General features: G+C 41.9%; 1 protein-coding gene across 2 annotated transcripts in view; it reads right to left on the minus strand.

Annotated features, from left to right (window-relative positions):
* Positions 1-5750, minus strand: part of KIAA0930 (KIAA0930 ortholog) — an 89274-nt gene extending 83524 nt beyond the window's left edge. For both annotated transcript variants that reach the window (XM_042051276.1, XM_042051275.1), the window contains exon 1: positions 5381-5750. In XM_042051276.1, the coding sequence (XP_041907210.1) occupies positions 5381-5504 (124 nt within the window). In that variant the 5' untranslated portion in view covers positions 5505-5750. The remainder of the gene's footprint in view (positions 1-5380) is intronic.
* Positions 5751-22844: the final 17094 nt, after the last annotated feature.

Genomic DNA, 22844 nt, shown 5'->3' on the forward strand with positions numbered 1-22844 from the left:
GGTCCAGCAACTTCTGCTAGCATCCAAAAATGAACACCAGTATGCCATGACTTAGAAACTTAATTGTTCATTTTAGTAGGGCAACAATGTTCTGCAAGGTATTTTGTAGGGATTTGGGGAGGGGGGGGGCGGGGGTGTTGGGTTTTTTTCTAGTTTTTAAAAGAATCTTGCCTCTTTACTTCAGCATCTCCAGTCTGACTTTGACAATTAGAGCATGCACACTCCCAAGCAGGACATGAAAAATCTCACAGGCTTTCATCTCTATTAAAATGAAAGAATAAACTAATAGCCCAGCTGTTTAAAAACGAAGTGAAATCTGTAATAAAAAATAGTCTGTTATATTATCAATGTGGCACGGAATATCTGCCACAATCCAGACAGAAGCTAACCTTCACAGCCACATGACAAATCCCTGAATACACCGGTGAGTGATGGAAAGCCTGACAGGCCATTAGTGACATCAGCATGAATAGGGTTCTAAGGAACAATCAAAACAGAATTTTAAATTAATCGCCTTTAAAAGACAAACAAAACCAAACATAAAAACCCCACACAGAAAAAGGTATTAACCCTGGAGGGCTGCAGGCCTAGCATTTAGCCACAGATTGCCATTCTCCATGGCCTGATCCTACAGGGACACTTCCACTCTCGACTGTAGAAGTGACAGGATGGGATCCCAGAACACAAAGCCCTTGGACAAGCAGAAACACATTCCCATCCCCCGGCCAAAGCCACCAGATCAAAGAGTTTGCTCCACCTGTGGTTCCTCCTACACCATCCAAGTGCTCAACTACACATCAAATGTCTACATGCATTTTTTGATTGCAGAAATTTCTTCCAGACTTTTTTTCAATGCCAGCAACAACAACAACAACAAAAACCAACAAAACAAACCAGCTTCAAAATCATCTTTCACACTGCAATTTCTTTGCTATTTGCTCATCTTTCTCCAACTACAAATCTGAGGTTCAATACCTCAGGGTATTTACCTGAGGGTAAATGGTTAAATCACTTTGACTTCAAAGTATCTACTTTAACTCTGATTTACATAATCTGTTCTGATCTTGCATTGTGTTTGCACTTTCTAGAACTTTTGCTGGAAAGAAATAGATTCTTCCTGGTTGCAATGTTGTGGGGGGTATTTTTGTTTTTGACTGATTAGGAAGCTACTCTATAAACACTTTTTTATTTTAATATTTGTAAGTTTCTTACATTAGTATCTTTTTTTTTCTCTTCAGTATTTGACTATACATTTTTTACTGAACATTTCATATTCATTAGCTGCAAAACACTTTATAAATAGGGCAAAAGAAATAGTGTAAATAACAAGTTAAAAGTAATAAAAAATGTATTTTAAACTGCAATCAAATTGTTCTAAATTAAACAAACTCATTACAGGCCACATTACCCATAGTTGGTGAATTTGGCTGTATACATCCCTCAAGTTTTTGTTACGACAGATGTGATTTTCATACCTTCTTGTTATTGACAGATCAAAAGTAAAAAAAGCTTCTCAGCTTTTGTAGTTTCTCACCTGTGACTGCACAACTCTCTGAACTAACTCCAAGAACCATGAATGAAGAATGTTTTGTGTCTGCTGGAAAGTGACTCCTGTCAAACCAGTTCTATGCTGCAGAAATTCTCTGCAGACACTTCCACCTACTCTGTGGATACACTTTCTTCAAAGTCACAGATGAAAATATATCTTTCTTGAATATTATAATTTAAGTAAAAGTTACTACACTATGAAGAAGGTAAGGCCTGAATCTAGTAATTTCAAATCCAAATTAACCCTCCTTTTAATTTTTCATTTTAACCTCTTTTGTTTTCCAAAAATTTCTTCCCCTGTTCTTCATCCCTTTACCCACATTATGTTTCCATCACAGGGACCAGCATTTACTGTATGCCACCTCACCTTCCCTTCTCTCAGGAAGGCTGAAGAACTCTTTCTAGGTCTTATTCATCAAGGCAATGTGGCCCATGTATCATGCCACAGTCTTTTCTCACATGATGAGCCCTGAGGTTTGTGCACTGCTGCACAAACAAGTCCAGGCAACCCTCTGGCTTTGAGGATGAACATTCCTGCTTCTGCTGCCCCCGTGCCAGGTACACCCTCGTCTCCTTAACAGCCATTCAAGTCCCAGAACAGCCCCAGGGCTGCCAGGAAAGCAAGCACAAGAAACTCTCATGACAGGTAAGACTATTGGGCCTCTCTGCTGGCACCTGGAACAGGTTCCCGTTACACACCTCAGTTTTCAGCTGCTTGTTAAAGCCCCATGTGCTGCACTCCACAGGGCATTCACCTTCTTTTCAGGATCCCTATGACTTCTCCATTTTTCACCCACTACATGTCTCCATTACTGACCAGCCACAGTTCAAGAGATTCGGATCTATCTATTTACTTTTTCTTACTCATTCTAAGTTCCAGTACGAATGAAGTCACACCTCCACCCAAACCCACTCTACTACTCTAAAAGCAGGGCAAATTCTCACTGAAAGACAGAAGGACAAGGAAATTAAGCATCTGAAAATGTTACACAGTAGTATCAGGAACCACCAAAAATAAAACATTCCTGGTTCAGGGGTTTGGTCAAAAGGTAACTTCAGAGCCTTACATGCAGCCTGGCTGAGGAGACACACAGCACATCTATCATTCCCTCAGGAGGAGAAATATTTTGCCAGAGAAATGTTGTAACCAACAGCATTTCAGAGGGAGCTTAGTGCACAACACCAGAGCAGTACTGTACAACTGGGTGACACGAACATCCAGCCAAGAATTCTTGGAGAGACATCACCCTTCCCAGCTTGGTAAATAATGACATGAGTCATTATTTTGAAGTGCTACCTTTTGTACATTACACAAATAGGACATTACAGAAAATCCCCACCATACAAGGGGATTTACACTTTTGAACAAAGCCTGTCCAAATGCTTATGTGACATTCTTGAAACAAAGCAATTCCTCTCACCAAACCTCAGCGTCAGCAAAAACAGCAGCTTCTTCCTCCTTGGGCTCACTTCTAGGAAATACACAAAAGGAGAGAGGATGGCCAAGTTATGACCCATTGAGTCCCATTTTATTGTTGAGGGATTAGCAGCACCTAGGGAAAAGCCACTGTTGGAGTCTTTTCCAGCTGATTTGAAGAGAACTGAAAAACAACAGGTTTCACCTACTGATACAGCTCAAAAGGATATGGCCATTACCAAAAACCCCACCATGAACATAAAACCAGCTGTGGGTGTGCAGGTCCTGAAGTCCCACAGGTTATGTGCCACCCAGGCACAAAAGGCAGACAAAATCTCTGTGTTAACCACTTGAACCCAGACAAGACTGTGACTACTTTCATGACTTCTGAACTTGAGGAAAACCCTTTACATCTGCTGTGCTGCCAGAGTCCAGCGTACTCCAGAACAGCCCAGGCTATTCCAGCTGTGTTGCATGCCTTGCAACAGCATTCACTAGTACAGAGCAGACACGCATAAATTTAAGCCACAGAATTACAGCTTGGGTTCATCTACAGTTTCTACCAAGCACCACTCCAAAAGCTCAGTATTCTTCCTAAGGGAGGTATTTAAACAATTTACTAACCTGGCAACAATCACAGCATAGGGGAAATAGCTCTTATTAACTGGGAATGACAACGTTATGGATCAGGGAACACGCAGCACTCTGCAAAATGCACATCTCCACACAGGAACAGACATACATGAGCAAGTCTCTACAGCCACGAGCAGCCCCTCAGTGCCACCAGCTAAGCAGCTTTCCTGAAGCTTTCCTTTCAAGTCTTCATCTGGTAGAACAGAGGTACACTGTCCTATTCCTCATGTGACTATCCCAAAGCTACTCAGCAGGACTTCCCATGATAGGTTATTGTGGATGTGTGTTCAAACACAAGCAGAGAGGAAGTATCCGCATGGTCTTACCAGCTACCACAGTTTTTCCCTTTTCCAATTTCAGCAAAAGAAAGTGATGGTGGTATTTCTCTTCCCTGGGAGTATTTATCTCACATTCAAACATGAGATGGCCAAATAGGACCTGACAGAAGCTTTCCAATGAATGCAGCCTCACAGGCATTTAGATTTTGTGGGATTTCTCCCGTTTTGTTTACAATTTCTTTGCCACAACATTTTACTTACTTTATTAGGGCCTGTAACATTTCAACACCACATTACAGCACACAGAGCCAATTCCATTAGAAAAAGGCATAAAAAACGAAGAATCATTTCTCTTTGTTCACACAAGATTTCACTCTGTGGCAAAGCAAAAAGAAAGAACAGAGAACTCACTCCTTCCCAGGGAGACCACAGCAAGCACTGGCAGACAAACTCATGTATAAAGGCAGAGAACCAGAGATTCCCCATGTCAATCCACACACCTCACAGCCTGTAAGACCTGAATAAGAACTTATTCTGAGCTTTTAACAAAGACTCAAAAATGGAGGAGACTTTTGGGGCCTTATAAATGAGCTGAGGAGGGAGGAGTCATTAATAAAGGCACCATGGAAGAAACAAGTGTTGCACATCACTTCTCATCATTTCAAGCTCTGCCCCTGCAAGAACTTCTGGATATTCATCCCCTCAGAACACAGGTCCAGTCCTGGCTACACAGAAGCTTTGAATAAGGTAGACAGAAATTCTGGATGTGAAGAACAATTTCCATGATCTCTACTGCTGCATATAAAAATTAGTAATTTCTATTCACTAGCCTGGCCAGAAGAGTTTCCTGATGTGAACAATTTTGGTTAAGGAGCTGCCATACCATTCTGTTGCCTAAAGTCGACTGAATTTCAACCTGAAACTTCTGTTTTACAGTGCATAAGCTTTGCCAAAAGCTAAATAAAGACGTGCCATGTGAAATCTGCATCAACCAAGATGAAAGTAAACAAGACAGAGCGCTACAGAAATCCTCCACGGTTTAAAAAATTAACTGACCTGCAAGAGCCACAACGTTCTGTGCTTACTAGACCATGGCAAGTGGTGTGAAGTCATTTAAACAGAGAAGGGAGGTGTCAGGCTCAAAATCTCTAGAGAGCGTCTGAGAGCCGCACAAAAGCGAGCATTGGCAACAAGCATCAAAAATCGGTTCTGTTTCCATCCCAAAACACACGATACGTAGTTTACACTTAAAAAACACAATATGGGCTGATGTGCGCGGTGCCTTCTGACCATTTTTCTCCAAGGGCGTTTCAGACAATAGAGCAGGGGGATGAGCCCGAGAGGCGCCCGGGGGCTCGGGAAGGCAGGAGGGCCCCTCCCCGTGCCGGCGGAACACAACAGGTGTTGTTGACAGCGAACCGGGCGCGGTGTCGGGCCGGAGCTGCCGCTCCCTCCGGGGGCTCCCGGCGCCGGTGCCGCTCCCCGCCCGCCCCGCCCGACTCACCGAGGCCGCTGATGTCGTGCCGGAGGCCGGCGCGGCTCCGCTCCTCCGCTATCGCCCGCAGCATGTGCCGCAAGGAGCGGTCGGGCTCACCGTCCGCCTCCCCGTCCCTCCGGGCACAGGCCATGCTGCCGCTGCCGCCGCCGCTGCCGCTGCCGCCGATGAGCTCATGTCAGGCCGCCGCGGAGGCGGCACCCGGCGCTCCCAACACGGGAATGACCAGGAGTCCTCCTGATCCCGCTGCCCCCGCCGCTTCCCCCTTGAGAAGTTTCCCGGGCGTCGCCGCCGGCCCCTTCCCGGGACACAGCGATCACTCGCACCGACGCTGCCCGGCCGCACTCCGCCGCTTCCGGCTACTGCGGCCGCCGGGCGGGACCAGCAGGGCCGGGATCCGCCCGGACACGCCCACAGGGCGGATCTGCCACCGACCGTCATCCTGGGCAACCCATCCTGCATCCCTGACATCAACCAGCATCCTGGGAAACCCATCCTGCATCCCTGACATCTAACGACTGTTTCCGGTCAGGCTTTCTGGACACCTTCTTCACTATCCTTCTTTCTCACTATGTCCCACAGATTTGTCTACTCTTACTGCAGGCAGATCTCTCCTGCCCACCCCACTGATGTCATAGATGAGCTGCTGCCTCCTTCTTGCTCTCCTGTTCCCATGTGCCCCCTGTGGGGACAAAACCCAACCTAAGGTGTCCGCTGAAGTCTCTACCAAGATCTGAGTCACCTCAGTAGCATCTCTTGTGTAAATAATGAATGGGTGATCTCAGGGAATAACCCAGGTTGTGCTGCAGAGATTGAATCCTACGTCCTCCTGCAGCTGCTGGTGGTTGTGCAGAGCAGATTCCAACAATGGCCAAAACTTCCTCAAAAATTAAGGATTTTCCAAGCCACAGTTGGAGAGCAATACCACCACCTGCTCAGTTCTCCTGCAAACAATTTGCTCAACATTTTTTTTTTTTATAATATTGCTTTAGGCTCTCCTTAGATCCTAAAAATACTGTAAAGGCCTAGGCAGACTTCTTTTCTCTGAAGCCCCATTTGAAATTTGGCAGGCCTTGCAAGTGGTGATGGGAAGAAGCAAAAGGGTCAGAGGACTTCAAATGTGAGTTGACAGCATTTGAGAGTTGGGCTTTTTGCTACAGCATAATAAGAAAGAAAAGTTTTCAAATACTGCATGTCTATTCTCCACAATGGCATATATTTACCCCATGTTGCCAATTTCAGTTTCATGTCAGCTTTTGACACCAATAAACTAACAATCAGACACCTGCTGAATGCAGTTTACAGCCATGCACTCATTTCCTGTGACACCAATATAGGTGAGTATTTTCTGTGGAAGGCCCTTCTACTGAATTGTACAGAGGAGAGAAATTTGAAGTTGATGTAGCGTTTTGCTAGTAAAATGCTAGCTCTTTCACAAAGCAGTAGAAAACAGGGACATACAATCTCAGGACTTAAGCACTTCTTCCCTTGGAGAGAATGAAGGTTTGCAGTCACATGCTAGCCCTGTAAATGAATTATTTGCCCCATGGGGAAGAGCAACAGAAGACTGTCCTGTACTGTTACCCTCCAAGTTGTTCCCGACATTGTCAGGAGGAATGATTCTCTCTGCTGCCAGAGAAGCAACAGTCTCACTTCCTTCATGCCACGCTGTACTCATTAAGGATTAGATGTCTTTCCCCTGAAGATTGCTGCTGGATCCCAACAGCACTGTCTCATTGAGGGCACATGGGAACACTTGTGTCACCAGCCAGTAGACAACCCTGCAGCAGTTTCTCCAGTCTCCAGGAGTTCAGCCTCTCTGCTGTGCCCTGAACATTATCTGTAAAGTTCCAGCCACCCTGCTTTAAAAAAGCAGTCAAGGAAACCTGCTGCTGCCCTATCCAGGTCTTTTGTAAAATGAAAAGGTATTCCTGCCCCTTCTTAGCTCCCCAGCCTACCTTCTACTTTCTCTGGCTTCTATCAAAACATGCCCATGGAAAAAAAATGCAGATGTTTTCCTTCCTGTAGGCTTCCCTAGCCAAACATACCTCCTAGTAGATCACAGCACTTGACCAGAAAACAGAGGAATAAAGTTTGTTTTCTTAAAGAGATTATCGATTAAGTACCCTTAGGATCAGTTTGAATCCTAGAATACTAATTGATTTTGGTTTTTAAGGATCCCACAGTACATTGTAAAACAAGAAACCACTCTGTCTAGCCAAAGTCTTGACAGAGAGGGGGCTTTGTATCTGATCTTTATATATTGGTCCTAAAGATCTTCTTCAGTGATACTTAGCATGATGTTATCACTACAATGGGCACCAGGAGCACTATCTGACCATGCACGCCCTCACTGAACTCAATTGTGCACAAAATCTTCTCTTACAAACCGTAATGGGTGTTATGGTCCTGAGGGCTCTAAAAAGCCTTAATTGCCCTGATCACCCTCACCTGGGGCCTCCTTTCCCACCCCCCTCCCCCCACCCCCCCCCCAGACTGGGGTCCCTATTTAAGCTCAGCCCTGAGGCCCTTTGGAACATGTGGTGGTCTCTGGGTGTAGTTCAGTTGTGGTTGCTGTTCCTCTGGCCCTTGAGCTGCAGGCTCCTTGCTGAGCTTAGCCCCAGACCTGCCTCCAGACCCTGGAGGCACCTTTGGGCCTGAACTCTGTTTTACCCTGTTCCCTCACTGAGGTTCTGTTATGCTAAGCTGTGGACCACAAAGGCCCTGCCAACCTGGGAGTGTCTCTCCAGGGAGGTTTTAAACTGCACAGTGCCCTAATGATAGAGTCCTGTGCTTTCTTATATAACAGTGCACTTCACATCCTGATGTAAAGTATTGATTAACAAGAGGGATAGGCCTTGGGGCAGAGACTGGGCTGGATTCATTTTTGTAACTTAGGATGTGTGTTCTATACAGCAGAAAGGTAAATACAAAAGCCTTAGGCTATTAAAAATATCTAACTGGCTTAATGTTGTGGGGTGTTTCTTTTGCACTAGTTGATAACAATCATCTTTGCTATGCAAAAGTCATATAAGTTATTCATATATTCTTACTATGCTTATTTTAGTAGTAGCTAATAGTGATAGCCTGCAGTGTGTGCTAGTAAGACCACACTGGGTGTGAATATCTAATGGTGAAAATGAGCATGCAAGTTAGCAAATATGGGCTTATTGAATGCATTTGAGTGTCCATCTACTGGCTGAGTCCTAGATTACACATACCTGACAGTCCTGATGCTGGCAAATCTGTGTGGCTACTTACAGCCCATCAGAGACCAGCGTCTTACTTGAGCGCTTCAAGCTCTCTATGTGCATAAACTATTGCAGGAACAGATTTTGTAACTCTGAAGCTTTGGAAGTTCTATTCAATCCATTATAAACATGCAAAGTACCCCCATTTTTCTCGTGTCTTCCCTTACTGATAAAAAGAAATTAAGATTAATAACAGCTATATGTAGCAACTGAATGTTATATCTAGCTTATAGATCATCACAGGGCATGAAATGCAGTTTTTTGAGGAAGAGATTAGGCAATTTTAAAATTCTAATCCTATTTCAGTCTTAAATTGGGATATTGCCATCTTTGGCAGTCTGCTGTTCTGCTGAGGGCATGCCTATGGGTCAGTGGCCATCCAGGCAGTTTATATGCAAAAAGGAATTCTGCAATCTTTACTTAATTGCCTCCCTAATTGCATCAAGGCATTCTGACTTAGGACATGGCAGTTTGGGGCCTCCCATTATAAACTGTTTTAAATTGGCCAGCTTGAAAGATAACTCAAAGCTACTTCTAGAACTTCCTCGTGTCGAACATGGGCCTGATTTTGCTCCCAAGATTAAACATACAAATTACTGAAGGTTTTACCTACAGAATGTTACAAGATCTTTTTTCAGCTAAAATAATTCTCTGGAGTTAGACCTCTGAATGCACAGCAGAATATTTAAGGTCATGCAATTTTGAAGTTAGAGGTGTTCTGTGTGTTTAGTTTTCTTTTGCTCTTCCCCCTTTCTTTGTACCACTCTTGCTACCCCTGCTCCTACTTTCATCTGTTAATTGCCATGGGTTATACTGAATGGAAGCCAGAGATGCTCAGCCTTGCACTGTAGGAGTAGAAACAAATCTGAACTTGCATGTAGAGCTTTCAGCCCAGTCTGATCCCTCTCCTCTTCAGCCAAAACCACTGAGCCTTCTGCATTTGAGACTTTTATCCCAGGTTGTTCCTGCGCTGTTCCTGAGAGAATAAATATCTCAATAGGAGTGACATAGGAATCATAGACTTTGTGATAACAGACTTCTGAGATTTATAAGCCACTAACACAGAATCCATGTTTCATTGTTTTTCCTGAGCTGTATTTGTACTTGTACCCATAAGCCACTTATGAACCCATCCCAAGCTCTTCACCAGCTCAGCAAATTTGAAATTCCTGCAGGAACTATTTTTTCCATATAGCTAAGCTCTTGGATAAGAGGAAATGGGGCAGTCCCTTGACAAAAGCAAGTTCCTTGCAGGAAAGAAGTCCCTGTCAGGCTAGGTAGGGTTTTCCATTCAAGGCATGGGATTCTGCTGAAAAAACTGAACTGTCTGGAAGTCACCTCAGAGAGCAGAGGTAATCAGGAGCTTGCACAGGCCAAGTATCTGCTGAGAAGTCTGTCCCAGAGAGTGACACAGCATTGCTTTCCACAGGACTCTTACTTGATGGCAGTATATTGCTTAATTCCTTGACATGTTACCTTACCTGTGTCTCACCTTTATGTGCCTGCACTCTTCAGCCTCTGTGTGTTCCAGGCTTTGAATTCATAGGTAGCAATTGCTAAAGAAATGTTCACCACCTCTTGGACACAGGATTTCAGAACTGTGAACGTGTAAATCTGCCTAAGTATTACCTGTGTCCTTTGAGAGGACAAATCTGGTGGAAGAGAATTGGGTGGTGAGGCCACAGGGGCTCAGTGAGGTGAGCCAGGGCTGGGAGGTGACCTTGTGTCACACTGAGAGGCTGCTGCCGGGAAAGTGTGTGTTTGCCATCCACTTCAGGTGGTGCTCAAGGCTAGTGCAAGACCTGTTTGTAACCACAAAGAACAGGTTTCAGTCTGCCTTAAAGAGAAAATTCAATCTCAACAGGCAGTAAAAGAGGGTATAAAAAACCCACTTCTCCAGAGAAGTGATCAAATAATGCAAAGTTTATAAAGAATGTAGTGATTACATCCTTAATTCTTTTGGGAAAAGTTATGTGATAACTTTCTAAAAATAAACTGACTTTTCAGAGGTAATTTCTAAATAATTATGTTATAATTTGGAAATTAGTTTTTCTTAGCTCCTGAATTAGTGTGTACACCTCTGGAAGTATAGGGGCAAAATAAAATCTGAGTAACCATTCTATGAATGCAACTAGTAATGATGTAGATTTTTTTTTTTTAGAAATGTCTCAACAATAGAATTATCTAGGTATTTTAGAAATACATAACCAAAAGGGTGTTGGAAAAGTTAAAAATTTTGGAACTAGTGTGATTTTATTTTACTGGTTTTAGTGCTATATTACACTATATTGTATAATTATGTTAGTATATCAGTATTAATGAACATCAGTTAATATTTTTAATAACAGGCTAGATAAGAAAGAATCTGTGAGCAGAGAGCAAAAGAAATTGCTCTTTCCACAAGATCTGCTCTTATCTGGGTTGCTCTAATAGATGACTCAAGCAGCTGCTCCAGATAAAGGACTCAGTGTGGCAGGTTTTTTAGATTCATATTTACTTAAACATTCAGTAGGTCAACTACACTCAAGACAATTCAGGTAATCTTTGGAGCTCTGAGCAGCCTGTTCTAGTGGAAGGTGTCCCTGCCCATGGCAGGGGATTGAAACAAGATGAGCTTTAAGGTCCTTCCAAGTCAAACCAGTCTGTGATTCTGTGATCTTCAACAATTTACCTCTAGAACAAAGATTTTTCTCTACAGATTACCTCGTTGAACGCTGCTCTGACGTGCTCTCTCATATAATAAAAATACTTTTTCACCTTTTCAAAATATTTTGTTGCTCATACCAATATATATAATAAATACATGAATTAGGGAAATCAAGTTTTCCACTAGAGAAATGCTTTTAACATTAAAAAAAACCCAACTATTTTCAGGATGATTTTGAGTGGAATTTAGCCTTACTGACTCAATCATGTAAAAGGAAGAGGTCGGTGGGTGTCAAAAAGGTCAGGAGTTCATCTTGAAGGGTTTTTTTAATTAACTCAATATTTTTTTTCTGCCTCTGTAAAATATAGACAATAAACGTATCTTACAAAAGCATCAACTCATTTGCATGCGCAAGAAGAGAAGTTGTGTTCAAGTTGTAAAGCAAACAAAAGAAGTTGAAGGCTTAAAGTACTATTTATGTTTAAATGAAAGTATGTGAAATGTTGCCTTTTTCTCTCAAGTCGAAACACAATAACCTTGTTTGATCAGAGGTAGGGAGAGAGGAAGCCTGTGAAACAGGAATTTTATTCTGAAGATGGTTCTCTAAATTTTATGGTGCATTGGTTTGGAGGATCTGAGTAATGATTACATGCACTTTTCTGCACACTAGCTCAGGGTGAGGTGCCAGCCTTTCTGCACACTATCTGAGGCATTAAGCTGTTGCTGTGACCCATCCCACTGCGGGGCTGGGGCAGCGTGATGCCAATCAATCCCAGCCCATCCCCTGGATCAAGTTTCCCGAAGAGGCAGACTCAGAGGGTGGGTCGAGGGGCGGCTCAGAAGCCTAAGCCGCACCCCCCCGGGCGGTGCCCGGGTACAAGCCGCCTTCCCTGGTTCGGGAAAATTCTCGGTTACTCGGTTGTTCATTGGCTCTCTGTTATAACTCCCGCCTCTTGGCTTCCCCCAGTGGTTCTTGTTAAATTGTATCCTCCCCCTGGCTTGCAACTCATTGGTTGTTTTCCCCTTTCACCGCGGTTTTCAAATTCCCTATAAAATTGAGGACAAGCCTCAGGGGAGGGTCCAATCGCATTCTATCCCTTCTGAGCTTGTTTGGGTTGTGAAACTTCTAACAATAAACCTGTTAGGAGCCAGACCAGAACAGCCTCTCTCTTCCTTTGTCTCCAAGCTAACGTGAGCCGATCCCATTGGCTCCTGCGGTGTTCCCTCTGCAAAGAAGCCAGCTAGCTAGCTCAGCCAGCAGCTCTTTTCCTGATGCTGAAATCGCTCCAGTGATGCACAGAAGTAACGCAGCTGGACTCTCTCTGACCTGGGGCACGCCAGAGCTCGTGCCTCGAGCACAAGTATTGCGTTATGCGGCTCAGTCAGTTGTCTCGAGATCTTCCTTTTTCACCAGTGGTGAACTGAGTAAATGCACCTAGCTAGGGTAGCTTAAACTATGAAAATGGTCTCAATTATTTTGTGGTGTAGAAAGCATTTATTAGTGCCCAAAGTGGTTATTACACCTTCAACAAATGCTTTTATAAATCATGTGATCTGCTATTCTTGCAAAAAAAGATAGAAATTATACCAGTATGTATTAAGCAGGTACCCATCTAATGAGTTCACAACAATTTATGATCACTTCAAATAAAACTTTTTCTTATCTAGTTGAATTACAAACAATTAACTCCTAAGTTTCAGACCATATATCTTGACAGTCACACATTGCAACTTTTTGTGTATTATACAGTGTTTGATGCACAGAAATGCCTGGAAAATATGTCTTGTATCTAAATCAACTGTGTCTCTGACAATGAACATATATTTACTAAAATTGAGCAAGTTCATCCTGACAAGATGAAACATAAAAAATAGATAAATCAGACTTAAATCCCGGTAAGGCCCGGATATTTCCAGAAGGCTTGGAAGAGTGTTGTGTTTCTGTATTTTGACACTGTCTCCTGTTAAAGACAATTTATATATGTGTAAATCTTAACTGGGCTTGTGGCATCCTTTAACAATGCCTAAAGAATTCCCCAAATGGTACTTTAGAGGGCTTGTGTGTGTTAGAAGCTTCTGTACTGCTTGTAGACAAGCTTACTCTGTGCTGTAAGGCATTTGGGTCCCACCAGGAGGAAAAAGTAAGACATTTGGAGGCTTGAGGTGTTCAATGCTCTTCCTGTTAGCGGCAGGTGGTTCCCTGGCTGGTTGCACATTCCCACACTGTCCTGGGGGATGTTGATCACACTGGTGCAGGCAGAGCAGGAAGAGATGAAGTCTTAAGCCAGTCAATTTCTGGGTATACTCAGGCACAGTACTCTTTCATGTAGTGCTGTTCTTCCTTATCCAAATATTTTAGAATATAGACTATAAAAAGTGCTCCCCAGATCAGCTTAAAATGTAGAGACATCTGTTAGATTTAGGGAGCTTATTATGTGCTTATCTCAGGCAGAAGGCTATGAGATTTCCTTTCTTCATGCAGTTCAATGAAAAAGAGGCAACTAAGGAGCTTCAGGAGGTAGGATGTGTCTTTCCACTGAAGAAAGGCTGTTCTTAGCATACTTACAATAAATAAGCTGAAGAACATCAATTTGAATTTCACAGTTCAAATGGCTTATAGAACACTGAGGATTAATTGATTCCATGAATTTAGGCAGAAACTTTTCACTCTTGAAACATGAATTTGGTCGCTAAGGCCAAAAGAAATCCTGTATTGCAAACATCTCTTCCTTCTTCACAGCTGTCTCTGTCAATCCACCCAAAGCGTGGTCATAGGAAAATCCTTTCTCTAGTCAGTGTTCCATGTAAGGAAGCCAAGGGGTGCTGCCATGTCTGCTCTGAGCTGAAGTGCACACCAATACATACACCTACTCCTACCTGCTTACCGGGACTGTTGAAGCTTCATGAACATCAGATGCCAAAGTCACAGAATTATTTCCTGCATCTTACCAGTTCTTTATGGAAACATTAAGAGACAAAAGCAACTTCCTGTAAGGAAGATCTAGCATCTCCACATGAAAGCACCAAGTCCCTGCAGAGCAGGGGTTTCACACACTGTATCTCTGAGCCAGGCACAATCAAGTAAATAGGAAGACTTGGGAGGTAATTAGCGAGCGCTTCCCTGTCTGTCCATGGATGTTTGGCTGTGTGTTAGCTCTGACAAATGCTTTCATTCAGCAGTGTCATGGACAGCTGACAGAGTTTCTCTTGACGAGCCAGTTTGATGTCATGCTTTGTTCCAAAGGCTTGCTTGTAATGCATGTTCAGGGGAAATACACCTGTAAGGCTTTGCAGGAGGTAGAAAGGGAAAATTATACTTGGGAAGACCATATTCTTTTGTTTGGCAGTATGAAAAAAATAAGGGTAATCTTTTCCAATTAAACTAAAGGAAAAATGCCATGCATTTAGCTTTGAATACTACAGTATCCCACACATGCACTATCTAGAGGTTCTAAATTATGCTAGGTCTAATTACTATGCATGGACAAAAGAAGAGAGTCCTTGTCCTGAAGAGATTAAACACTGTAGTTATTGCTTATGAACAAAGCTTTAGAAATTAGATGTCAGAAGTCTTTTAAAAATCACATATGACGGCAGTCAGATAAAGAAATTGTTATAACAAAAGCATCACAAACTGTTAGGTCTTTCCTTTAACTTGGAACTTTAACATTAACTTTAATGTCACCTGACATTTCACCATCATAAAAATCTGCTTTCCATATAGCTGGTTGCAAGCCTCATTCCTTACTTTGTTTCTTTTTTCCTTTTTTTCCCATTCTCCAACCTTTCTGTCAAACCTAAATGAATCCTGCAACCCATGAGGAAAAGGAACCCTGTTTACAGCTCAGGCTGCTGAACTTTGAAATGTTTTTACCGTATCTTTACAAGCAAACCAAGTACACCAGAGACTGGTTCTGAACTGTGGCATTGCCTGGGGTTGCTGTTGACCCTGTTGACTTGGCCCTGTTGACCCTCAGTCCATTTGCCTCAGTCCATGGATCCAGCCTGTCCAGGTCCCTCTGCAGAGCCTTCTTGCTCTCCAGCAAATCTACACTCCCAGCTAACTTTGTGTCATCCACAAATTTATTAAGGGTGCACTTGATCTGGACATCCAGATCATCAATAAAATATTAATTAATCTGGCCCTAGTACTGAGCCCTGCAGCTTTTCCATACTTCTAATATATCTGTATCTTAATTTGAAAGGACAAATCCAGTGACAGAAAATAATTTGGCTCCTCAGTCCAGTAGTAGAGTAGAACTTGGCTTCTTCCATTGCCGTAAGAATGTGAAATGGAACTGCACTGTTTAAAGGTTAAAAAAAATAGCTTTCCCTTACATTAGGTCTTTACGGTCCAGTCAAAAGGACAAGTGACACTAACAATATTTGGCAACTCCATCCAAATGTTTCACTCCATTTCTAGAGCCAAGAATGGATCACATTAATGATGTTTCCAAAGCAGTAGATAGATGTGCTGTGAGCTATGAATCATTTATTAGTATCCATGGCTGTAATGAGGAAGACTTCAGGAAGGGAAGAAATGAGCACAGCACTCGTGATGGTAATGGCATTGAAGTGCCACAGGTATTCAGGAGCAATTCATGATACATGACTCAACAGGTTTCCCGTGTTGGCCCACTCCTTAGCACTTAATATTTGAGAGAAGAGAAAGTACTGATAATTCCAGTGCGGTTATGTTCAAGAAGCAGTGTGATAATGGAATTAATTTTTTGTGCCATCTTTAATCTATAGTATCTACTATATTTAAGAAATCAAACCAGTCATAGAACTACTTTTAAAGGCAAAATTAAATAACAGCTTCTGAGCACGTGAAGTTCTGTAGATAGAAATGGTCATCAAATCAACTTGGCCAAAGTAGAATGATGGACCCTTAACAGATTTTGCAGTGTCTTCAATTACATGCTTCAGTGTTTTAAACGCAGGATTGAACATGCTGAAGATCCTGAAAGTTCAAAGGATAGATCTTGTTGACTTTGCAAATATGAAATCAGGGAATTCAAGTGATTTGAACCTGTCAACAAGATGACAGTAATTAGGAAAAAAGTGGCAGAAATCCCTTTGAAGAGCAGTCACTTATTTTTACCTCATACAGGAAAAAATGGCAGCTACTAGAGTTCACCTGGTTCTGACCAAAGAAAAGTAAAACAGCCCCTTTTGTGTCCTTCACAGTTCCCACGCAAAGTCCTTTGTTAGTGACGGTGATAGAGCCTCTTAGGCACAACCCTTACGTGCAAACACACTTTAGAGTTGTTTAAGGACACTGGTTTCTTGGTTTCCCCATGAAAAGGGCTAGAGGTTATATGCAATACCACAACATGACTCCTGAAGGTGAGCAAAAATCCTCCTGTGCTTCCAAATTCAAATGTTTGGCTCGTATCAAGAAAAATAAACTTATCATGAAATACTTGTCTTAAACTCTGAAGGTCTGAAGTTTTGACTCTGGTTCCTTGTTTTATTTTTTGATTCTTAGTAGGATCATAAAAGGCTGCCCAAAGCTATTGAAGGAGAAAAGCAAACTTGATCCAAAAAAGCAAACCAAGATGGTTCAACACCCAGGAGAAACACCCAAAATTCTGTATCTGGGCTATGACAGTTTAGGGCTTATTCTCCCCTTAATTTCTTTATCTACAAAGACTTATGGGATTTCTGTGCCTGTTCAGTATGTTCCTGTGGAAATATGAAGTGAAGAAGGAGAAGTAAGAATTAGGTAGGACAATCAACTTCCTAAACTTAGATAAAAATCAAGTCTCTGACTGACTGTGGTTTGTACATGAAGTTCACACCACTACAGACATCCATGGCATTGTTTGGCCAGGATGTTTTAAAAAATTAAATGCCTGCAGATAGGTCAGGGTTCAAAAATATTTCTTTTCAAATTATTTCTTTTGAAAAAATTATGCTAAGTATCATGTTAGCTGTGGTTGCTGAACTCTGAAAAATGTTGGTCATTGCTTAATGGTCTTCAGCATTATTGAAAGTCTGGTTAAATTTTTGGCTGACTGAGAATTCCATCGATTCATAGACATAAGTCCCTTCCTGCACAAAAGTAAATAACTTGTGTGCAAAAATATCAGGTGATTTATTTTCAGTTCTTCAGTGGGATGGTATAGTAGATATGTTTTTTCTTAGTCTCTATACTATAATGCACTCAAGTATGTCATTAGAATTATGAAATAAATCAGAGGATTGCTAATAGTTGCCATTAGGTGAATCTTAACATGAAGATTATACCAAATCTAATCAAATTGAACGGATATAATAAGAGGCCAAACAAAAGAAAAATATTTCCTTCCTCATGGTAGACAGTTGAGTGTAGTGAAAGCTCTGCTGAAGACAGGGTGGGTGGATTGTAGAAAATGTTAGGATACTTTATAGCAGAGTCTATATAAAACAGCCTATGTAAGTCAGCAGGAAGCTTGGGGAAGTATTGATAAGAGCATGAGAATACGTGGAGAGGCACATTTGATGTTCTTCTTGATCAAAGAAATAGTCAACTATTGTTCCTTTCAGATCTTTAGATGCATTTTTATGAATAAAAAAAATTCCTTAAAAGAAATATACGTTCCTTATGACATCAATATTTGAGTCAAACAGAAATAAACCTACAACTCTGAATTTTGGCTATTTGGGAGAAAGTGATTTCCCGTATGTTGAGAGATAAACATATAATAGTTTGTGGTTTCCAAACAACTGAAATAAATTACAGCACAATTTTTCATCTCTGTGCATGTTTTTTGTTAAGAAAGGCTGACAAAAAATAGCAACAAATAAAAATGGCTGCAATATTTGTTCTGCACTGGTCAAGTAACTGCATAAGAACAGCGCTGAATCTGGCTTAATAATTCTAGCTCCACGAATTCCCTATGTCTACAGTGTGTAACAGGTAGAAATACCAAAAGTACCTTGAAGTAAACTGGTTCAGATTTGATGGCATTACAGGAAACTCTACCCAGGCAAGTTCAGCCGAACTTACGTTCAGCTGGAAGCTGCTCTGCTTGCATTTCACTGGGAAATGTAGCTCAACCTGTGCAACTGAAAACTGCCCAGACTTGGACAGCATTTATTTTGCTGAAGAGAACAATGGCTCTGCACATTTTGTCATATTAGCTGCTTATAAACACAGAATTTACAACATCACCAAGAACTGAGATCAGGACTCGGCCAAAGTTATTATGTGGGCAAGTACATTCTAAAAGGAGAGTTTTAATCTTCTCCTATTCTGTAAAAATCAGAGCAAGCTGAAGTTAATGTGCTGTCTTGGCATTGACGCTGAAATAGGAATGCCAACTCTTCCACTCTCCTCACTATCCAGCTTCCAGATGTGGCTGCCTTCCAGGGACAGCTCAGCATTTGCCTCACATCTTTGCAGGATATTCTAAGCCCAGCCTGTGGGCAGCACAGGAAGTGCTTCTTCCTGCTCTGATATCCCTGTTATGATAAGCAGCCAGAGCAGCAGAGTGCCTACTGACAGGCACAGCGTACTCCAAGCATGGCTGGAATTACAGCACATGGCTCTGCAACAGTTCAGCTACCACTGGCCTACCACAATTAAGGCAGAAAACCAGTCATACTGGTCTTTGATTTTGTGTTGTTCTTTTTAATTTCTGTCTGTGCAACAAAATGAACCTTAACAAAAAAGCCAGAGGTTTTAATTTTAGAGGTATTACACTTTTTCAGTGGTGAGACCTTCTTTTTATTTACATTTGTTTTAAGTCAGTATCTTAGCTGGTCAGCAAAAAATGTAATGCCACCATGTCTTTGAAATTATTTCATTAAAGTTGTAATGCACTCATAGAATGACTGATTTTCAGGAAAAGTCAGTGAAAAGATATAAAAACTTTCTAAATATTCAGATCCCTTTTTATTATTCAGTTAATTTAGGGTTATGTAGAGAACTAACTTGAAAGAATATCTCTGGTTTAGAAACTAGGTATGCATCTACTAAATATCTTCCAGGAGAAAAACTCAGCTGAAACAAGTCTGGGTTTTTTGTGCCTGGACAAATCACAAAAAATATAGTTCTTGCTTTATCAGGCAGATATTTCAGATGAGTGTAAAATTTTTTGTGAGACTTTCTGTCCTCAGCCTTTCAACAATCAAATGAGTAAAGGTTTTGAAGGCTGTGTTCCAACCTGGGATATATTGGCTATGTACCAATGGAGCTGTGCAAGCCTAAAGTGCTAAGGATTTGGCCATGTGTTAGCAAATATCATAAATCTTTAGTATAAATACCTTGTATAGATATATTAGATAGTCATACACTATCTGCTTTTCATGGCATGCAGTGTACTTGGGTTTTGGCTGTTAATGAAGGTGAGTGCAATTTCACAGCTTAATTTCTAAGAGGCTTATGGAAGTGAAACCTGAAAGGACAGCTATAGAACAACACATTATTTCTGAAATGAAATTTGCATTCTATTGTAATCACATCTTTCATTTTGTGGTTCTCTGATCTATGTCATTCCCAGCAGGACCCATCGCACTGTAACACTGTGCTGCAGAGGTCTGTCTGTACCACAGTAAAACACAACAAATACATTAATAAATCAAAATAACATCAGCTGTGGAGTCCACATTTGTACACACACACAGAGATTTCAAAAAACAGGTGAGCTCATTTTTCTCAGCCACTTCTTTGCTTTACATTTCCCCCAAAAGATAATGCAGGACTTGACTTTTAAAGCACTTTCCAATTAGTGAAGTGGTATAATTCTGCTTTCCCACAGGCTGCTGCATTCTGTGCAGGAAGCCCTTTGCTCCATGCTGGCATGGAGCCAGCCATGCTGCAGAGGGCCCAGGACAGCCAGGTCTCCCAGGGCAGCTTGTCCCACTGTCTACTCATTCACAGGGCACAGGTGAATGGACACAGGAATGGGGCCTCTAAGCAGGGAGCAGTTTGGGCCTGAAATGGATGTGACTAGGGAGCTGCACAGATTCCTTCTGGTCTGTGTGAGGTCTCAGCAGCCCAGTACATATTGTTGTGCTGTGCTTTCTTGTTGTTATAGTCCTGGTTCATTAATGACCAAGAGAAATGCTTCCTTATAGTTGTCACCCTCCATGGCTCTTTGTGGCTCAGGGAACCTGTGACTGAGAGAGATGGGGTCCAGACCTAAGGCACTTAACCGCAGTGATTCATCTCCTCACCCCTTTAATTCACGAGTGAAAACTTTCAGACCTTCAACCCCCTCCTGTCCTGCTTACACCAGGTGTTAAAATCCTCTTTGAACCCTGTCCTTTGAACTAGCATGAGGAGCACTCCTAAAACCAGGAAACACAAGAAAAGCTGATGGTAGTGTGACTTATGTAAGCAATGCAAGATACAGAACAGTCAGAACAAAGTGATGTCACTCATCTTGCACAATATGTGGTTAAATGTAGGCACTGCTCTGATTTGTGGATGTACCTGCTGGACTTTAACTTTAGAGTATGTTCTTGGGGGTTTTATAGGGGACATACCATGGCTGCAAACATGCCCTGTGATGTTGTAATCACTCCTGCAGGAATCCTGGTTCTGGCCTTTGCCTGGCTGTGTTCAACCTACTAATGATTCAGACTGCATGGCTGTCTGTGTGTGTACAGGAGTTTTTGTGTGTGCTTGCATGGTGGGCAAAGTCTATTTTATGAACAATATTCACTCTTTCTCGGAAGAGCCTGTATGATAATGCACAGTATTAGGACAGGATAATTTTTTATGTGGGATTTATTGCTTTATCTTTATAACTATTAATTGCTCTATCACAGCATCAGATTATTCCTCTCTAGATGAGATTCAGAGTGTTATAATGATTTCTCATCACATCCAGTGGAAAATGAAGGATCTCGTTTTCACTTTCACAACTGTAAAGATGGAGTTAAATGACTGGAGAAGTAATAACAAAAAACCAGTCAAATCCCTCAATTCTTGCCAAGAAATAAAAGCAGTGTCTAAGAGTCATATTTCAAGATAAGAGGGGGCTGGATATGTGCTCCCTTTCTATTTGGAAAGAAATTCCCAGATAGTGCTGTTTTTTATGCAGCTTGAGAAACATGCTCAGCCTGCTGCTGTGCAGCTTTTGGATGATTTCAGTTTCTATAAAAAGGGGGTGATCTCATCCTCACTACTTAAAGATGCATCACCCTATCTTTCCCCCTTGGCCCAGCACAAAGGGGAATTTGAATTTATGAAGCCTAAAGTGACTATTAAAGGATTGACAAAGGCGTTAGCATTAACCCCTCCACTTCCAACCTGTCCAGACTTGTGTCATGGCACTGAGAGCAGCTGGGAATTGAGATCCATGCAGGGCGTGTGTGGTGCAGCAGGGACACTGCATTCCCTCTGAGCTTGGGAATCACTCGTGTGGCAATACATGGGGGCAGACAGTGTGTATGTGCTCAGATCTAGGAAAAGAGATGGAGATAGACCACCCCATGCATTCCCTGGTTAGACTGTGAGAGAACTGGTAGCTCTACAGAAGGGAGAAATGCAATATTACAGGCATTTATCAGCATATTTGCCAATAGCAAAGTAGAGTTTGAACCCTGAAGTTACATTTTGGCATGCCCACTAGGATTTTATTTTCAAAAGCACATATTTAAGTCTGTGAGAAATGCTTCAGGCCAAGCTATTCATTTGGGGCCAAACATTAAAAGTTCTTTAGGCTCCAGAAACTTCTTGTTGCTAAATTTAATTTGAGGATTTCAGAATTAAACTCAGCATTTGCCCTGAGGTTCTTTTCTTTTGTCCATGTGTATGCAACAAGGCAGATTGGTGATAATTTGTTTCACCTGCTTGCATTTTCATGACACAACAGTGGTTTTTTGCAGGGTCATTTAGTAAACCTAGTCTAATCCCGAAGAAATTTTTTTTAAACTGTAGAAGGGACACATACTATGTTGAGAAAAAAATTTGTGCAGAATGGTGCATTTGATGCATAGATCTTTGTGTATTCTACAAAGGTTTCTTATGAAGCCAAAGCCTAAGAGGAGGTGGACTGGAATGCAGAAATGGTCAACTGTGCTGTACTCACAGCATTTCATGGCTAAATATTCAGCTCTTTCTATCTTACCACTGCTCTGTTCCTGCCTACCACTGACAGCACACACATCAAAACTGCAATCCAGCCCTGTATTTACATTTCAATCCCTTCTATTGCATTTCTTCTTAAGAAACTCCTTAACTAGCTTTAAAATAAGCTATAACAGATGACAAGTTGTCCTGAACACAACAGGGGTCCTAACAGGAAAGAAAGGTTTCATTATCCTTACAGTACTTTATAGAATGGTATTACAGATTTGTTTGAGTTGGAAGGGACCTTAAAGATCACCTAGTTTCAACCCCCCTGTCATGGCAGGGGGCAGGGACAGTCTTCTTTTTTTTTCCTCTGTTTTTGTTTTTTTTTAAGCATGAATCTTTCAGACCGATTCTAATCAATGCAGGTTAGGAATCTCAATTTACTGCATCCAGCACTATGCTTGGAAAGGTTGCTCTATATCAAAAGTAATTTTCTCCTGCCTTTAAGCTCAGGCTCAGATCTTGCTGCCAGGTGCAGCACTTCTCATTAGGGGTAACACTGCT

This window comes from Corvus kubaryi, unplaced genomic scaffold, assembly GCF_017639235.1.
Source record: "Corvus kubaryi isolate FWS band 111438036 unplaced genomic scaffold, C.kubaryi_AGA036_p1.0 74, whole genome shotgun sequence".
NCBI lineage: Eukaryota > Metazoa > Chordata > Aves > Passeriformes > Corvidae > Corvus > Corvus kubaryi.